Source organism: Pterocles gutturalis, unplaced genomic scaffold (genome assembly GCF_000699245.1).
Source record: "Pterocles gutturalis isolate BGI_N339 unplaced genomic scaffold, ASM69924v1 scaffold2621, whole genome shotgun sequence".
NCBI classification, from domain to species: Eukaryota; Metazoa; Chordata; class Aves; order Pterocliformes; family Pteroclidae; genus Pterocles; species Pterocles gutturalis.
This window is the reverse complement of record NW_010102715.1, coordinates 14,183-34,646: the sequence shown is the minus strand read 5'-3', so window position 1 is coordinate 34,646 and position 20,464 is coordinate 14,183. Positions and strand designations below refer to the sequence as shown.

The 20,464-nt window shown below is 38.1% G+C and overlaps 1 protein-coding gene across 1 annotated transcript in view; it reads right to left on the bottom strand.

Moving 5' to 3' along the window:
- The window catches only part of SLC38A6 (solute carrier family 38, member 6), a gene marked incomplete at its 5' end in the record, with an annotated part of 38,280 nt that overhangs the window by 3,931 nt on the left and 13,885 nt on the right, over nucleotides 1-20,464 (bottom strand). The window contains 7 exons of the mRNA XM_010086376.1: nucleotides 1,976-2,076; nucleotides 2,771-2,850; nucleotides 4,412-4,465; nucleotides 4,660-4,725; nucleotides 9,462-9,520; nucleotides 9,991-10,073; nucleotides 14,826-14,904. Of these exons, the coding sequence (XP_010084678.1) occupies nucleotides 1,976-2,076; nucleotides 2,771-2,850; nucleotides 4,412-4,465; nucleotides 4,660-4,725; nucleotides 9,462-9,520; nucleotides 9,991-10,073; nucleotides 14,826-14,904 (522 nt within the window). The remainder of the gene's footprint in view (nucleotides 1-1,975; nucleotides 2,077-2,770; nucleotides 2,851-4,411; nucleotides 4,466-4,659; nucleotides 4,726-9,461; nucleotides 9,521-9,990; nucleotides 10,074-14,825; nucleotides 14,905-20,464) is intronic.

The window sequence follows — 20,464 nt, the reverse complement described above, 5'->3', positions numbered from 1 at the left end:
AAATCTTTTACAGACATTCACTGTGGTTCCAGTGTTTTAGGCTGTTGAGTCTAAGAGTTACTGAAAGAAATCAGGCTTGCAGAAAACCAGAAATGTTCCCAGTGAAACAGAATAAAAGACTATGGTGAAGACAGGGTCTTGTCCCAGAGAAATCATGACAGTGAAGGTAAAAGGAACTGAACAGTTTTCAGTTCCGCCGCCCCCCCCTTTTTTTTTCCCCACTTCTTGTTGAGATCTCATCTGGAGACAGATGGTTATCCCACACTGCCTGCTGGCTCTCCAAGCAGCGCTCAAGATTATATTTTCCTGCAAACCACCCAGAGACAGTCAAGAAACAGCAATAGTGGCCTATACGCTATTAGGGCTTTTAAGACTCCTCATATAATTTTTCAAAGAATTCTGAGTGTCAAAGGAATATTTTCCAGACAGGTGTGGTCTGACATACACTTATACTTGGGGGAAAAAAGGTGCAAAACTCCCTAGAAATCTGCAATTATTACCTGCTGAAAGCCAATATTCTTGGTGCTTTGTCACACACTATCTCAACCCCATGATCAAGAAATATAAAACACTCTGAAAGGAGAGGAAACCCTAACCAGAACACTTTGGTCTTATTGCCCTACTGTCCCTTATAAGAATTTTTATTGATTCTAATCAACACAGGTTAGCATGTGATCATCTCATAAAAAGGGTGAGTTTTCAGAAGACATTAGAAGAACCCTCAGAGATGACTGTGATGCATTTATATGAAACTACTCCAGAAGACAGATCACCAAGCAGAGGCGATTCAATATGACAATGCATTTTATGTGAGCACAAATACTGTAACAGAAATTCACAGCAGGATACACGGAGCCAAATGACATTTCTTAGAAAAGGCATCACACTGTGACGTTATATGACAGAATACTAAAACTGCTGTATGACACAGTCACCTACTTCTGCCAAGGTTAGGATGTACCTATAAAAAATGGCCACTATGGAGATAAGCATTCTGAAATCTTTCCGTGTATTTGGGAAATGCAAGAATACCAAAGTCATCTGTGTTTAAACTCAACTGAATAACTGTACCCAGAATTATTCAAAAGCTCAAATGCAGAGTTATTAAATTGCCACATAAACTCTACAACAAATGAAAATGAAAGATGTCTGCAGAATTTGGTAGGGCAAGTGTCATAAAAAACTGAACATGAGCCCACAGTGTGCACTCACGGCCCAGAAGGCCAGCTGGATCCTGGGCTGCATCAAGAGAAGCGTGGCCAGCAGGTTGAGTGAGGGAGGTGATTCTGCCCCTCTACTCTGCCTTCATGAGGCCCCACCTGGAGTACCGCGTCCAGGTCTGGGCCCCCCAGCGCAAGAAGGATGTTGAGCTGTTGAAGCAGGTCCAGAGGAGGCCACAAAGATGGTCAGAGGGCTGGAGCACCTCCTGTATGAGGACAGGCTGAGAGACTTGGGGTTGTTCAGCCTGGAGAAGAGAAGGCTCCAGAGAGACCTTACAGCAGCTTCCAGTGCTGAAAGGGGGCTACAGGAGAGATGGGGAGGGACTCTTGATCAGGGGGTGGAGGGACAGGCCAAGGGGTAATGGCTTTAAACTGAAAGAGGGGAGATTTAGACTAGATATTAGAAAGAAATTCTTTACTGCGAGGGTGGTGAGGCAGTGGCCCAGGTTGCCCAGAGAAGCTGTGGATGCCCCATCCCTGGAGGTGTTCAAGGCCAGGCTGGATGAGGCTTTGAGCAACCTGGGCTAGTGGGAGGTGTCCCTGCCCACGACAGGGGGCTTGGGACGAGAAGATCCTTAAGGTCCTTTCCAATACAAACCACTCTATGATTTCATATTCTTAAGTCTTCGCAGAAACAAGATTTATGAGGATTCATGTGTATAAACGCCCAAAGAAGCCTGAAGTACTCCAGACAGAATGCATTTATCATTTATTATTAGCCTTCATTCTAAAGAATATTTGAAGAATATACTTACCATAAAATGTTAGGTACCCAAACAGAGCAGACAGAAAGTAAATGAGGCAACTCAGACCAATTCCTGTGACAGTTACATTCTGCATTCTACTTTTGGAGGGACTAAAACACAAAAAAACCCCAGAAAATTAGTGTTAATCTGTTTTGTTGTAATTGACTATTAAACACAATGCAATCTACACTATAAAAAAAAAAAAAAAAGCAGCTTGCCTTTCATAAGAAAGCAGCCTCTTAATTTAAGGCCACAGAGTATTTCCTGAGGTCTGTGCTGTCAATAATATTTAGGGGTTTTATAAGTATTTTTAATCTGGTAATTAAAGGACACTTTTCATACAAACAACTAACATTGTCCCCATCTTGTAGGGAATTTAGACATACCACATTATTAATTTAAATCAAAATTTTGATTTATAAAGGATGATACATATTCAGAGCCGAGAACAGAATCTGGGTCAAAAAAACCACTGAATCAGATGTGGCCAAATGCAGATTCAGTTACAGCAATAAAAATTAACTAGTAAGTACCTTAGCAAATGACCTTTTTTCTCCAGATTGTCCAGGCCAGGACAATGTACTGACAATTGATGATGGAACCATATTTGCTACTTCACTCTCCTGTAAGAGAGGAAAAGCCAGTACAGACTAAGACTGTACACTTCCCAAAAACATGAAAGCTGCTTAGTTCGCACTGTTTGATGGCAGTGACTTGAAAATAAAAATTATTCAAGATTAATTCAGGGCAAATATTACAGAAATACTATCATACTTTAATATCACGTGTGTCTTCATACATTACCTTTGGAGCTCACAATAGATGGGTAAGACCGAGGTATGGCAGAGAAAAGAGAAGGCCATAGTTGGTATTGCATAAGCACTCTAAAAAAAGAAGAAAAACATCTTGTAGGTTGTTTGTTATTACAGATGTTTGGAAAAATATCTGGATTAATTCAGAATTCACAAGTGTTGGAAGTCAGTGAAAATATTTCCACATTAATGCTTTGAAATAAATCTCCATGACACAGAATGGCATCTCTGAATCATTCCACAAAAAAACGGACCTTTTCAGCTAGTATCTCTTCAAGTGGTGGTCAGAGCTTACTATTTTGTGACCAGGAGAGATCATGCTGTCTATAAGCCAACAACTGAAAGATTCTTTTTTAGCTACATTGAGGCCAAGTACTTATGTAAGAAGAGTAGAATTTGCCCCAGTCAGTGTATCATTCATGACATTTTCTAAGTTTTCTAAATTCTAATATCCAGAGCTATCTGTCCTTCATCCTGACTTCACTGCTGTCTTACTACTTCTTCACAAAAGTTTGGATACAGCACGCAAAAAACACAACATGCATCTAGAGTTTAAAATAGTTATATAATTAAAGTTGCAACCACACAATTAGTGGTATATTATTCCAAAAACTTGTAATAGAAAAGATGAATCATCTAGTATAGCTTACTTCAATTGCCAAGTGGAATAAGCTGAGCTATAGCAAACACTTTTATGCTGACATAATCAAGCCCACACTGGTAAAAAAATGCCACTTTCTATTGACAAAATTAAAATAGAAAAAGAAGTAGAGATTCTTCAAAGCACAAAAGGCCAAACAAAAGCCCAGAATCTCACAGTAGATGTTTCTGGTCAAAGCAAAATTTCTTCTTTGATCTACAGATAACATTTGTCTCATGTTTGCATTGCCCAAGCTTTTTTTTTCCCCCCTCCTCTTTTTCTTGGGAGGGCGGATTTTGTTTTTTCAGACAAATGCAACCAACTGTGTCCCTCTCTTAAATTCCACTATGCTACAGGCCTACGCCTGATTTATTCTTCCCTTTTTCCCTTCCTCTGCACCCCAGATTTATTCTTCCCTTTTTCCCTTCCTCTTCACCCCACGAAGGCTGGAGTTCTAGATGATACTTCCCCTCCTGCAAGTCTTGATGGGTGGTGACATGATTTAAATGCCACAGTAATTAACAAATACCAGAGCTGGCATCCAGTGAAATGCACAAGATTGCATTAGGCCTGAAGAATTAGCTTCAGGTAAGAAAAAAAATAAGGTTAGGTCCAGGCAGTTTCAGGAAACCTGTTCTACCTCACAAGGAACTAAAAGTGTGCATACAGCCAAGCAGCACTGACTTCCACTTGAGGGCATATTAAATTGGTTTGATCCGACCGCATCATGAGGCTGACCACCGCTGCATCTGTTATACCGTATACTTTGGTCATATTTGCAAAATGTTTTCATAAATGTTAACTTGTACTGCCAGCCTTCATATAAAACAAGAAAGAGTGAGACTGGATAACACTTGGCAGCAGGTATAGGAAATATTTCAGCAGCCTGTAACTAATTTTACAGAAGAATAGCTTACCCTGCATAGAGTTTAAACCCCAATTCTTTAAAATCCACCCCTTCCTTTAAGTTTGTGTACTGTTAATAGAGATTACCTCTTTTGAGAGATGAAAGAGCTTTGCTTTACAGTCCCCAGTAGAATTTGAAACCTGTAAGACATATATGCAAAAAATGGTATAATGAAAGAATAAGCCCAAACCACAGACATGAAACTTTTTAGTTTCTGTGATGATTAAGAAAAAAAGGAATTTAAATTACAAGTAATTCTGAAAGTGTTAATGTAAAAAAAAGCATTACAGTTGCTAATAAAATTAGAAGAACTTCAAACCAGCATGCACTTTACCTGTAAAGTTTCTATGGCACTATTTAGAGGTAGAGGACAAGGGATCGACCATTTTTTTATCATAACCTGCAACGACAGCATATTTAATGTATGAATGATACCCTAAAAATCAGTTTAAATTTAGATATAGATAGCTAAAGTATCAGACTGCTGGGGTACAAAGCAAGGAGCTATGCCCACAGTTAACTGACAGGCTTGACTGGTAGATAGTGAGGCCACAAAAAGGAGGGAGACTTGACAGAAAAACTTGTCAGTGCCATTCCATACAGCTGCTCACTATGCACAGCTGGCAGCCTTATGGCGTGCCTGTCTAGAGGTGGTGCACTGAAATGAGCTCTGACATTAACTGAAATATAACCAGCACTCTGCCTTCGCTCTCTGTGCTCCACACTGACTGCCTCCCGTACAGAAGAGCTGCTGTGTTAGCTATCCCAGGCTCTCTCCCTAAGTAGACAAGCCCTTAACAGAGATAGAGCAGAGCCTAGGGCTAATCTTAAAAGGCAGAAACATATGGTTTGGACTAGAAAGCAAAGGAAAAACAATAAATGCAATTATTGTCCCAGAATGTCACTGGGGCTTTAGCTACACCCTGCTGGTTTAGGGACTGCCAAATAACAGAGCTGAAAATCAAAAGGAAATTAAAATAAGAAATGTTACCTCCTTTTTCAGGACCCTAGTTTAAAATGATAGTTGCATTGCACTCCTTACCCTAATTAATTTCCTATTGTAGGCTTTAGAGGTTATAATTCTTTTGAAGCCTAGAGCAAATAATTAAACACTTAATTAAAGACTCAGATCCACAAGAAAAAGAACATGGAAGAGAGCACTTCTCCTGGCTCAAAGAACTAGTTTTTTGCTTGCAGCCAAGTGGTGTTTCTCAGAGGATAAGGATTAGATGCTCCTTCTTGTCACCGCTGCCAGGAGAAGCAAACAAATGCTACCTCCAGACAAAACGTGGGGAAAGGAAACTGCAGGTTCACAGCACGCTGAGTCCATTGTGGCAATAACACACGTCCTAAATTGCATGAGTAAGAACAACTCACAGCAACTCAAGATATAGAGCAAGGTAGCAGCTTGCTCAACAGCAGTCTGCAAACCTTGGGAAAAAGGATTATCAATGGAAATCCTCCAGCCATGTTTCTGACACTGAACTGCCACTGCTTCATACCAGGAGATCTGTTCTTAGCTGCTTTTCGAGTGGCTGAACTGCCTCCCTCTGTGCAAGGTGATCTGCAGCCCCATCTGAGGCAGGGTGTGAGAAGGACAAGAACACGCTGGCAGCACATCAAGAAGTTCAAATGAAGAGCGAACAAGGGAGGAGAAGGAAAGAACCGAACACTAAAATACAACTTGGGCATGTATCTTACATACGTGTCACTCTGTCACGTGGGTCTCCCCTGCTTCATCTCCTCCTTGCACACACCTTGTAATAAGCTACGAGCTGAGACACGGATGCAGACTGCTGCAGTCCCACAACCGTGGATGCATGGCTGTGATACCTCCTCAGGAAGCCCACGCTTGTTGGCTAGCCAAAGACCTTTATGAGGCTGAGCCAGAAGGCATTCTTCACTGAGATCTCTGTGTATTTAAAGGCACCCAGACAGGGGAAATAAAGGAGATGCTTTGAAGGCTCCAAAGTAGAAGGCTTTGTGGGAACTCTGGCTAAGGCTGGAAATAGGCATCCTGAGCAATGAAAAGGGGCACGGAGCTAAAGGGCAAGCTTTGAGGAAAGTGAAGTGTGTCTGGCAGTGGTGGGGACAGGGTTTCCTGCAAGCTAAAGAGCAGAGATATATATAAACGTTGCAAAGGGAGGACAAGACAAGCCAAACCTAAAAAGCTGAAGAACATTTTTCTAAAATAAAAGTAATGCAGATAAGAACAGATTGAAATGGAAATAAAAGGCGACAAAACAAAATGCACTAAGTGCATTTAAAATCTGTAGTTATATTTGCCCACCTGCTTCATTATTCAAATCTGTTTAGGTTTCCAATTGTAGCCTAATGAGGTTCCCCCCCAACAGGAGGAGATTTTTAAGTTGGCAGCACAGCCCAGTTAGCTGAGCAGTCATGCAGGCAGCACAATCTTCCTCTGGAACTTTAAGCCTATTTCATATAAACATTGTCTTTTGAGCATAACAAACATTTGCGTTTAAGTGAAAAAAATCTAAAACCTAAAGAGAGATTCTAGCGGAAATAGGGTATTTTAAACCCACACCAAACACTTTGCTAAAAAATAAAGTTAGAGGCTCAGAATGTTCTAATATTCTCAGTGATGTTGCTTTTTCGTATCCTGCAGAGGGAAAACAGGAATCCCTTTTTTCCAGCAGTACTGACAGCACTCAAAGAGAGACTCTGTGCCCAACATCATTCATTACACATGGCAGGTTCCCAATCTGCATCACATTTGGTTCTGGGAACATAAACAAGAGACTGAGAAACATACCATCAGGAATCATTAACACCTTTGTTGAACAATCTACCAATAGCGCTGTCTCCACAGAAAAAAGAAAAATGTCTTTACTCTTCACCAACATCCAATGTAGCAAGAGCAGAGAAAAAAAAAAAAAGTTTAACAATCACATTTCATTTCTTTTCACTTAGGATTCAAGTCAGGAAAGTGTTCCAACCATCAGAAACAAAAGTGCTCAGGACTTGACAGAATCTGCCTTTGAATTAGTAGTTACATATATTTATTTTTCTCCCAGCTCATCTCATCTCAGTGTTTTCACTTTTTCCCAAGTGAGGACTATGACCAGTATACCAGCTTTAAAGGAAAAGACAGTGAAGCACAGAGAAGAGATCAATGACCTGCCAAAGCCCCGCAGCAGAGCACGGAGAACAAAGCCTAGTCTCTAGACCTTGTGCTCAGTGCACTCACTAGTCCATACTGACCAAGACATATGCTGTCTATTGTACCTGTTTTTTCTGCAGGCTGTATTCAAACTGTGGCTTGCTGGCAAAAAGATGAACAGATGGTATGCACATGAAAATGCACAGAATTATTGTATATGCAAAATATAATCGTATGAATTCCATATGACTAACACAGTTTTCTTCTGGAACAAATTAAAACATATCTGCCACAGAGAAATTAACATTGTGCAAACTAAAACACCATTTCAACAGCACATCTCACCCACTTCAAAGCATTCAATATGAAAACTAAACGGCATTTAATGCCTTTGAGTTTCAGTGCCTCAAGAAGTCAGAGAAAGCATTCTGTGAAGAGTATTAGTTTTCTTTAAATATCCATAACGGCTTTTAAAAATTTCGACCTCAATTAGATTTATTGTGGCTGCTTCTTTGTAACTTAACAACGAAGAGCAAGAACAGAAATTTAACCATTTTGTAAGAAATCCAGTAGTCTCTGGACTCCTTCGTTAGTACTTTCTACCTACTTTTTTGACAGAGAATCAAAACTAAACCCTAGCTTAAATCATCCCAGCTTGACGTATCTGCACACAAGTCCTGCTTACACACTTGCCTTTTCTGAGCCCAAAATTGTTTGGAAATGCATCCACCCATTACAACAGCTTTCTTTGGAGATGCATACACATTCCGATTGAAATCCAGGAGCTGAACTTGTTCTAAAACTCTTGCACCTAGCTTCAGACAAAGGTCTATTTCAGCACTATAGTTAGTGCTTTTCCTATTTTTTTAAAGATACATTTTAAGAGAGAGGTCAAAAGTTAAGTTAATTTATAAATATTACAAATGAATTTCCATTAGCTCTCGAGAGGTTGTGGCTGCTTCTCAGTGTTCAGCTTTGGAAGAATACTTCCCAAGGTCCTACAAACACTGCAATCCTCCAGGGATACCCTAGGGAGATATTTTGACAGCTTTGAAGTTTGGTTTTATCACATGGTTTAGTTTGTAATGGATTGCCTTGGTCTCCTGGATGGCATGTTTGTTCAACTTGCCTTCAACTCTGTTTATCCCTTTGTAAAACAGGTATTACATGCAAGTCAATGCAAGCCAGAATGACAGGGGAGAGGGGAAACATTCTTCCAGGCTCCCAAATAAGATTCTTGTTTCTATACCTAGATGACAGAGTGCCAGTTGCTTAGTTGTACTACATATTACACATGTGCATTAACATACTTTTTCCCTGTAAAAAGAAAAACAGTGCAACTTAAAGGCACATCTTCCCCCTTAGATCTGCCTAGCAGGTCTCACTTGTGGTATTTGGAAACATCTACCTCAAAGGGGCCTCGAGAGGGTGAACATCAGGGTTAAAAACCCCCGTATGGCTCAGAGAAAAGAACTTTTCCTTTCAGCGGGAAAGAAGAATAAGGTCATTGACGTATTAATGAATCTTGTAAAGTGCCTTAATGAAGTTCTAGTTTTCTTTGCCTTTTTTTTGAACTCTGTCACTCCACTATACATGTAAATTTAATTTCTTTGGAGTATATTAAATTTTCTTCTGCACTAGTTGCAGTAAGTAACAGTTAGAAGCTAAGAAAACAGAATTCCATTCCACTACTAGTAGGGAAACAAAAGTATATGTGCCAGCTCCCTTCACTGCACCGTCAGCAAAACAAAAATATTGTTGCATTTACCAGTCCAAAATATAATTATTTAAAATATTTTCACATGCTTGAAGGTTCACACACATTTCCATGCCTCAGCAAAACAAATGTAACCCGTCCAAGCAAGTACATACTGAACTTAAGGAAAGCTCTAAATTTCACATGAAAAGTTAAGGGGGGAGGGGAAGACAATTCATTTCAAAAAACAGGCTTATGAAAATATTCAAACAATAAGAAAACAAATAGATAAGGTGTGCACAGATTTTTAACTTACCACAAGAGTAAAGTACACCATAAAGAAGAATGATAAACTACTTGTGTAGCCAAGAAAGCCTGTAAAATAACAGTAAAAATAAAAGAGAATTTATAAGGAAAGTGATCCTAATGTACGGCTAAAGCTTTACATTTTAGGCATGTTTTCTATTACAGTGCTTGGTATCTGGGGCTTAGGACTCAGAATAACAACATTCCAACTGCCTGTCACAGATCATTTATGTAGTTTTGTAGGGCAGAATTAGAACTGGCTTACCACTAATGGCATGCTGTAAGTAAATGCAGCTCTTTAATGTTCTGCTGTAAAGATTTTATTTTAGTATTGCAGACAAAATACTACTGCAACCCAAGTAATAGGTTAACTAGGCAGAGCTGGAAGGCAGAACACATTACAACAACTTAAATAATCCCCACCATCACCAGCCCCCTGCCAGTTAAAATAAATAAATAACCCATTAAGGTTTTAAAGTCTTCAATTGTAATTGCTACTAAAGTAGAATAATATTTGCTTCTCTCCTTTAATTACTCACCAATTTTAGGAAGAAGCGCAAGAGGAAAAACAATGCAGACTGAAGTAATCAGTAGCAGCAGTCTCCCATCAAGGTACCAAGACCTGTTGGAAAAATATATTTATGACCTAAAAAATACGTTCTGCTTTAAAACTGTGACAAAATAACCACTAGGACAAGAAAAATAAATAATTTCCAACTTCACATGCTGTTTACATGAATTTGTAGTCCTGGTTTCTCTATCGTCATATAAAATGGAGCTCCCAGATAACGAGGGAGCAGAGTGCCATCCTGGAACGAACCAGCATTGCAGGCAACGTTCCATGGGCCAGTGTCTGCATGGATCAGGAGTCTGATGTGTGTGAAGTTATTTCTCAGCAGCACCATATGCAAATCCTTGCCTTTATTCAAAGCAATGATCATAGGACAAGGGTATTTCATACTCTATGGATTTCCAACAGAAGTACTTATATAGTACCCTACATATATCTTGAATTGGAATACACCGAGTTGGATGTCTACACAGCTGGAAGAAACAGCAACATTAATTCCCACTTACTGCTAAACTTTGCTTCCAGTTTATTACTCCTATGTGACCTTAGTTCCTTACCATTTCCAAGAGGTGTGAAATAGAAAGCTAAGCTACCCAACCTATTTGTTTGGAAATTCAGTTGTGTGCCCTAGTTTCATCACACCTATCATCACAGCATTCAAATAACAGAAGAAAACCAAAAGTAAGCCAACTTTCAGTTAATTTGAAATTAAGTCTGCTGTCCAGATGTGATATAAGAAAGAAGAGCAATGGAGAGGATTTTCTTATCTTTAACTTTGCACAAAGTGATTATTCATTCTTTGCATACATCCACACAAGAATTAAAGAATATAAAGGATGGAAATTACACTAATGAAATCTGCTACAATATTTAAACATAAAATTATACATATAAAAAAAAACATTGTAGAGGCATATGAAGTCTTAATGCATTTAAAATCTATTCAAAGTACCAAAATCTCATCTCAAAATTGAGGAAAGTACAGATGGAAAAGTTAAGAAACAAAAACATCTTGAGGGTGGTTCCCCCTAACTTGGTAATAACCATATCCGGTACTGATAAACATCTTGCACATCAGCCCCTGACTTTACTACCTATAAACACCTTCGTCTTTGACCTTCAGGTTTATTTAGTCCAGGATATGGTTAGCACCTAATAAACAGGCAGCACCTCAAGTTATCATAAGGAAAGTAGCATAACACCTGTGTTAAAATAAAAAATTGCAATATATATATTAACTATTGTCATACATTGCAGACAACCACTTGTATCACTCATTTGAAAAAATATGTAATATATAAATAACAGAAATTTCAAGGTTGAAGGCACCTTCACCCTACTAAAATCAACCTTAAGTGACAGTGTCTATATCAAAAATTACTCCAAATACATAATTCTTAAAAAAAAAAAAAAAAAAAGTATTATTAGCCTACCTCTGCTACCGCTACAGTGAAAAAGCAGCTTTGCCAAGATAGCTCACTGCTGTGGTATTCTTCACACTGTTATCATCTAGCATTCACGTATTTTTAAACTTTTTCATTCTTTCTAGTATGGAGAATGTTCAGATTAGGAGGAACAGTGTCATAGCAGGAGGCAAAAGTATGATGAATGCTGCATTGCGAGTACACGTGGGACCTCTGGTTTAAGTCTCCTGATTCTAAGTACACAGCAAATCCACTGCTGCCATCATAGCTCACAAACTCAGAGAAAAAAATTTTTTTGGTTACTTTATGGTAAATGAAAAGACATTTGCAGACGAGGGGGGAAAAGAGAGAGGAAAACTGCAATGAGGTGATAGGAAGGAGAAAAAATAATTTTGTAAACTGCTTAATTTTGGAATACCAATTCTTTTATCTAAAAAGATGTCAAAAAACTGAATAGTGGATCATTTACTGGTTACCAAAAAATGTGTCCGTTTTTTCCTCAAAATACTGTTGTAGGAATAGAGTTATTTTGCAAAGGCAGAGTAAGTATTTTGATACTGCATTTAAAATCAGTTTGATCTGCAAGTTTAATCCTACATGATAAAAGCATTCCAAATATGAAATATGGAATATAAATCCTTGGCTCTACTGACAATGCTTAGGCATGCAGATGTTCCTCCTCCCTCCCCCATTTTTTAACTAAAAGCAGACATTTATAAATCGCTTTAATTTCATTCCTGAATGCAACAGGACAAGAGATTCATGTGTTCTAAATTAGGATCTTACTCTCAGTCCGTATCAATTATATAACACACAAGCAAGACAACTTAATTGCATCAATCACATCCTCCTGACAGGGTCATTAAATGTTAACAGAGGGCTCACAAATTACAACTTTTTAACACAATCCTCATTGGAAAGGATGTTCGTGTCATCAAAACTACGTGGAATTCTTGTTATGCACACAGACTGAAACATCTCAACTTGCAATTAACAAGTGTTCATATCGTATGGTTTTGTTTTTTAATAAAGACACGAAGACGTATTACACACTGGCTCCGAGCCTTTCAAACACAGGCACACCTGCCAACCTTTATCTATAAAAATAATTCCACCCGCAAAACATTCTTTAAATGGCTTTCCCAAATGGATGGCTTTGGAGGGCTCACGCATATAAAATATTTTCACAGATAGTTTAACTGACACTTTTGATACATTCTAACTACGGTTAAAGATAAATTCTGCACCCAAATGAAAGTGTATCAGAGGCTAGAACGACTTAACAAAACCAGAACAGCTGTGCAACCACATCTGGAAACAAGTGCTCAAGTTAAAGAAGTTCAATCAAACTAGTCAATATTTATGCCCTTTGCATAAATAAGTTGCTTCTTAGGGTTGCTATTTGACTAGCTATTTTTGTTGAACAATTTACTACAATTTAAAAACTCTATTAGTAAAAAAACTCTCTTAACATCTGCAAAGAAATACACAGAAACCAAAGATCACAATATATCACGGCAATTAATATGGCAAAATACATGAAATATAGATGTGGGCATGCAGAGAAGGTCGGCTGTGTGCATGTACCTGGAATACAGCTTGACCACTGCATTTGAAACATTTGCTTGGGCAAAGACTAGAGGAGTCAAATTGCATCAAATAAACATTTATCTATGGAAGCAACTCCCAGTAACAAGCAGAAACAGAACGAGACCCAGGCTGACAATCAGCTTACCACCTGAGCTGTGGTTTGTATTCCTACAGACGATTTCAGCTCTTTCTAAATGCAAAACTGAACTTCATTCCCATCTCAAACTGTAATTTCAGCTAAGGAAGAAGTATGGGTGGCGGCAGTGCTGACAGCACACTGAGAATTACAGTGGCTCAGGTGATTTGTAACAACCCACACAACCGCTTTAACCTGTGTGTTCACATCCAGAAGATCTGCGCTAGGACCTTGATAAAGCTCATGGGAGTGTTATCAAATAGGCACCTTAATAAAGAAGTTGTTTACACTGCCTTTTTCAGGCAGAATAATTCTTTGAGCAGCATGCATGCATGCGGGACCTCCAGATCCTACCTAGTATGAGTTTTCATAAGGTGTCTGTTTAAAACTGTACCTTTGGGAAAGTCACTTTGCATAAACAGAGCTGACAGAAAATTAAGAACAGCAGTAAGTGATGATATGTGCCAAATCTGGGGACAGACAGAGTGGAACGCACGTGCAGCAGGTACAGCAGCAGGCAAAACACCACTGTGTATGAAAAGTGGAAGAGTTAAAAGCATGATCTTGAAGAAGGTGATAGCACCCAAATGAAAAGCCGAGGACTACCACAGCTGGAAGAGATACATTAGCAGACTAAAAACAACATATACACATGAAACATAGCAGTTAAAAAATAGCCCCTTACTAAAAGCATATTGCATGGGCCAGGAGGGCAGAAAGACAGGAAGCAAAATTACCACCACACTTCATTTCTCAAAATGTTCGTTATAAAATGTAAAAGTTATAAATGACAATATATAAAATATAAAAACTAAAATATTAGTTTAAAAAACTAATCTCAAACTTTAAAGTTCACTCACAACATTCGGGAATAATATAAGCATCACACAGCCTTGAGACAATTTCACCACACTTCAACCCAGAGAAAGTTCTGAGCTCAAAACATCTGAAAATAGCAGTGTTGAAAAACAGCTGTACCACAGTCTAAGATACACTTTTACGAATGACGGTAGCACTGGAACAACTCAAACAACATACTTCAGTGCTGAAGATGCAATGTTTGTCTTAGCACAGACACAGATTTCTTGCAACAGTTCTGACAGGAATCCTGAGGGACACGCTCCTTACACACAGCTTTATAGCTCAGTTGTGAAGAATAATTTCTTTACTGGGAGCCAAGTTACAGAATTATAAACCAAGTCTGGAAAGCTGGCATTCTTCCCAAGACAAGTCCAATTATTGGAGTAAGACAACAAAATATTTAAATTTAAATGTCTGATGGGTTTTGTACTGTGGTTCTGAAATATGTGAAGTGATAACATGACAGCAGTTCAAATGTTTCTCCTCCTGTCCCCTCCTGCTTCCCCTTTTACATTTTTACAGAAGGGAGATTTCTGTAGATGGAGTTTTGCCACTGACTTTAAGGTCCTCTGATGGGAAACTGCTATGAGGAAAGAATCACACTCTGTGTGTGTGTGCTGCAGAAGGCTTCCACATGCCAAATACATTTCATATTCCAAGAACTCCTGTAAATAACTAATTTTTTTTAGTCTGTGAGATCAGAGGGAAATGTCAGTACCCGTCTCCTTCAGCAGCCCTGAACCACTTTCTTCTTTAAGACAAACACAGAACATATGAAGCATTTTTGCTTACCCGCTCTCGTCTCCACTTAGGAACCCTGCAACAGCACCAGGAAGTTCAGACTTCACAATTAAAAGATAAGACGACATAGCTGCAAACAGAAGCAGAACAGATTTAGTAGAGGAATCCCAGTATCCCTGGTTATAACAATTAGCACGGCTTAACCAGAGTGGTTACCATTGGAACATCTCAGCTATATTTTAGACACCATGGCACCAGAATCAGAATTTATTTTCTCATATACTTCCTTTAAAAACAGCTGCAAAGCCCCAAGTATTGTACTGATGTTACCTAATGCCTCCAAAGAGACTTGTTGCGATGTGAGTCTTGAAACAAGGAAAACATAATCCAAAGGACTAAAAGGCAAAACAATTCAAAATATATAAGCCTGACCTTTTACCTGGGAAAACAGACCTACAGGCTAGTGACAGACTACAAGGCTGCGGCACTTCTCCCTCCTCTTCAGTCTCTTAAGACATTCTTAATGATGAGAGTAAATAATAAGATTTGTTTCTAGCAATACAATAGATTTTTTTAAAGACTCAGTTTTTATTGTTGCTCAATTACTGTTGCACTAAATAAACCTAGGACAGAAATTTAAAGACAAGAATAGGACTTGAAAGGGGTTCTTTATATGCTGGATGGTTTGGCCCCGGGAGGTAAGAGGATTATCAGTGACAGATCTCCGCTTCTCTTGCTAAAGCTACTACCAGGAAGATCCCAACAACAACATCAAGTGCAAAACTACACAGGAGCTGTGAATCAGAAGAGAAATTGTTAGTTACTCTGAGAGGAGTGTTGACTTGAAATAAAGCGTTTATAATTCCATTCAGAAGAAAGTAGTAATACATACACATAAATACGAAAGCTACTTCACTGTATCACTCTTCTCCTTTGCTATATAAAATGATCAAAGGCATAAATGAGAGTTTTAAAATGACAACTTCCACTAACCTGACACCTTCACATACTGTTGGTGCCACTTTTTTCTTTTACACAAGCAGCAAATATTTATATGAATGAAAAAAAAAATAGAGAATTACTAGAAAAAAAATCAAGCTTTACAAACAGCTTTAACAAGTATCAAAGCCTACTTGAAACTAATTTCCACCCTTCAGCACCAAGTAATTTTAGCAATGTGCTGACAAAAGTTCAGCTACATTTAAAGCCTGACAAAAATTCATGTGTTGTGTTCAAATTTTACTGTTCTGTATTTAGTAATTCTTTATAATTTTACCATGGTGTATTTATCAATGCTTTAAATTTAAAACATAAATTTTAAAAAGGTAAACCAGCAAACTTCCATAAGCTGATTTTTGAGTAAGTTTGTGGGTTTTTTTTTTAAAGGAATGTTTTGAACCTTAAAACACATGTGAACTCAGACACTGCTGTACTATAGCAGTTAATGTTAAATTTTGAGGAAAGGTATGTGGTCCCTATAAAGAAAGCGAATTCTATTAACACAAAGTGACATTTACCTACCGCGAGGTCAAATGAAAACCATTTGGTAGGTCACTAAATAAGGAATTATTCACTTCTTCATAATTAAAAGCTCTATTTTTTCCAGTATTCAAGTATATTTTCCTGTTGACTTGTAGCTGTTGATTGTGCCTGGTGAGGTTTTTATCTGCTGTCCTGATCTTACTCTCCTATTTGCATACAACAACAGAATGTAGATTCAACCACAGAGAACCTTACAGCATGCATATTTCTAAATCACTAGAATTTTAAAGTAAATTAACACAATTTCTCATGGTAAGCTACAAGCAGATGCGTATTTCACCCTAAGAAAAAACAGATTTTTAAAAAATTAAGGTGGGAGAGAAGAAAATTCCTCTAAATTATAATTCAAGTTTATTTGTCCCCTAGTCCTCTTTCTTACACGATACTTTATATACAAGCAAGTCAGAATTTTCATATATTTATGTCCTTCAGAAAGATTTCAAAATTAGTTCTCTTGCAGCCTCTGTTGCAGAAAGCTTCAAATTAATTTCCAGATCAGATTTCCCCCTAATATGCAATCTGTCACTCTTCCCTTGCATTCCTATTACCCTCTGGCTAATCATTTGATCACTTATCCTTTGTTGTGTGCTTACTCTTTGTTTTTAAAAGAGGAGTCCTATTTCACTGGATTCCACTCCTAAGTAGGGAACCAATCATGCTCCAAGAAACTTGCACATGCTGAACATTTGTATGCATCTTTCTTCCTTTCTCTGGGCATATGGGAAGCAATCTCACATAATAAGATTTTTTTTTCCCCTCAGTTTTTAGTCTCATGTTTGTTCTAGAAGATGAAAAAAATACATAATAATTTTATTTATATCCTGATGCATAGGTAAGACATGAATCTCATACATACACCTGAGCAGGACACTCAGGCTAAGTACGGTTTAAAAAGTCAAATCCTGCTTTTTCTTCACTTACAAACACAGCTGTAATTCTCCTCACGAGCAACAGCTCCTTGTAGCTTTACTCAGCATGAAAGCAAGATGCTAACCACGGTGTAACTCTCTGAAACACACTACAAAGGGAGCAAAGGACATTGCTTGTTTTTAAAGCTGAAACCAAAACAGCGAAGTGTCTTCAAAAAGGGCACAGCAAGTTGAAAAAATTACCTCAAGTAGGAGTAAAGTGCATAGAGTACGACAGACAAAAAGTCATGTATCCTTTGCTCTAAATAAAAAATTTTACTGAACTTCCCTGACACCCACCACTCCTGAAGCCACGTCACTTTATATTGTAAAAATTAAACGTCAGCTATCCTTGGCAGCCTTAACCGGTAACGGAAGGAAGAGATTACACAGTCACGAGGCTAAACTGCGAGACAAGTGCACACAACACAAGGCGTACCGTGTGCTTTGAGTTATTCCACTTGAAATATTGATTTCCTCTGTCAGTTTGAAAATAATTTTAATGTTTTAATGGCTAACTTTTAAGGCAGCTTTTATCACATACAAAAATTACAATAAACATGCATATTGAGAAGTCAAGCATTCAAAAAAATTAGCAAATGTCAGAAGCAACATTTCCTTCAGACTTCTCCCCCCCTTGCATGCACATAGTATGAGAGCAGAACTTACTGCTCTTGCAAACCAGTCTCCTCCCCTAAATTAAAAAAGAATGTTATGTTTTCTTCATGTCACCTTCTCTTTGCAACATGAGACATCTATCTTTAGCACTGAACGAGGCAGGTTTCCTGCAGAATGAATGGTGTACAATGATGTAGTCTGAGGCTTTGGCAACATGCAGATCCAACAAGTGCTGCACTACAACTATGTGAGCAATCGTCACAGAGTTGCTTCCTAATTTTAGGTCATAAATTTGCATATATTATACTACATTTAAATAATTTCAGTACACACCAAGAAGTACTTGACGGAAAACTAAGCAGGTTTGAACTTCTCAACAAGTCTTGTCTTAATGCCATTAAACATTATTCAACAGAAATAAAACTGTATCAGGACTTTATTATTCAATAGACTGTCTTGAAAGCAGCAAGAAATTACATTCTTAAAATATATGTCACTTTGCCATGTTCTGAAAACTTGGTATTGGCTGTTTGACAGAGAAAAAAGATGTTTGCAAAATATAAAATAGGGTACTTGCCTTACACTTCCAATACTATAACCTGTAGTGCCACCATGAAATATGACTCTCTATAAATATACATATCAGACATGCATTATTCAGGGTGTCCTTACTGCACTACAATATATTTCTTAACACTGACCACATGTGCCCCTACCTGAAAAAACATTAGTTGCTTGAAAAAAAAGGAAGAAAAAAAAAAAAAAAAAATCAATGTGAATGGCTTTTTGGTTACCAGAAAAGGAAGCGTAACTTTTCCTTATCACCCTACACAAAAAAGATTCAGTTGCTGAAGTCTACAGCATTGATGCAAGAGAATATGTACATTAAACTTACGTGTAAAAATGTTATTCCTTCCTTAGAAAATGGCTGGTGATAAATCCCTTCAAATCACTTTATTGAAGGGACTGAATCTAACTCCTCTGGTTAGTTTTTCCTAATCTACCACTGTAGCTGTTCATATTAGAGCGCTATAAAGATGTCTGACGTTATAAAGCACTCTGCAAAAAAGGAACCAAGCTGCCCTCCAAACTTCACACGGGAGAGGAGAAGGGGCTGGGGAAAACCAGACTGTATCAATACAGCCACACTGGCTCTTCAGCTCCTACTTAAAAAAAGAGGGGTGCTGATTTGGGAGTCAGGGCAAGTGTGATTCTCATCTGGGGAATACCAGATAAGACAGAGATTCCTCACAAATGCCTATAGATAATTAAGATAAATGAAGAGTTCAGTTCCCTATTATTCCCAAACTACTGAAAAGATTAGAGGCTGAAAGACAGAAATAGCAAAATAAACACTACTGTTCACTGCACACTCCAGCCCAACTGAGCTGGATCTTTCATAGCAACTGCATGTGACAAACCCCCTTTGCGCTTGTGTCTCCCTTTGCTGGTACGGAGGTTGTTTAAAAATGCATCTGTCCTAATCCAAACAATGCGACACAGTGAAAAAGAGAAGCAGGGAAGTAAGTGAAACTAGAGAGGATTTTAGGCAAGCTCCCATTTTTTCTGCCAAAGAATTAGAATGGAACAGCAAGATAGGAAGGACTTCAGTATTGCACCGAGCTCCTCGTAAGTAATTTGAATCATGGATGCCACTGAAAACCATCAGCTACTTTAGCCCTCACATCATATGGCCTTAAAAGCATACTCTTTTGTTTTCACTTTGCAATGAATCTCCCACATGCTCAAGTTTAAGGAGTCTCCCAATCACCTGATGTATTTGATATTTTTAATATTTCCTCTTAGTGGAAGATTAAAAACCAAAAAATTGGTTGGGATCATTTATCTGGTTTTAAATACAGATGTAGACTAGAGCGTGTAAAAGATGTAATTCTTGGTCAGATGGAGAAGTTCTGAAAACAGTAATAGACTGTCAGCTTCTTTGATAGTCTTCATGTTATGGATGCTCATCCTTATGAATTTACACACCCTTGCTTCCCTTTACTTCCAAGTTTAGTTTTTATCTGAATTACTGTGGAACTTATCTATGGCAAACTTAAGGGGGGAAAAAAAAAAAAGTCCTTATTGCATAGGGGACACACGGGTGGCAGATTTATTGTGGTAAAACTTCATTAGTCTAATTGTATTTATACAGCTATGCTAATAAAACTAAATTTTTTCTACATAGTTCACCATATACTGAATTCTGAAGTATAGCTGCAGGTTGGGATTTTTGTTAGGTTTTTTATTTAAAGCAGGCTTAATATTCTTTATAGTATCAAACCTTCCAACAACCATCCACTGCAATATGAAAACAAAAGAACATGGGCCATCCATTGTTAAAGTAGTACAGGAGCTGACAAACCTGTCCTTAATTAAGGCAGCTCTGCACTGGAAATCCTCACTTTGAATCAGGAAGGATAATCAGGCTTTCAAGTCAAAAGCAAACGGCACTGTGAAAACAAACATTCAAGTTGGTTTGAAAACAGAATCAGGTTTTCCATACTTAAAGGAAGCTCAGTAATTTCTTAAGGTATTAACGATGCAGGCCTCAGCATGTAACAAGTTGTATTTTATTCTTCCATGATTTGCACCATTCATTTATTTTCAAAGTTTGTAGAG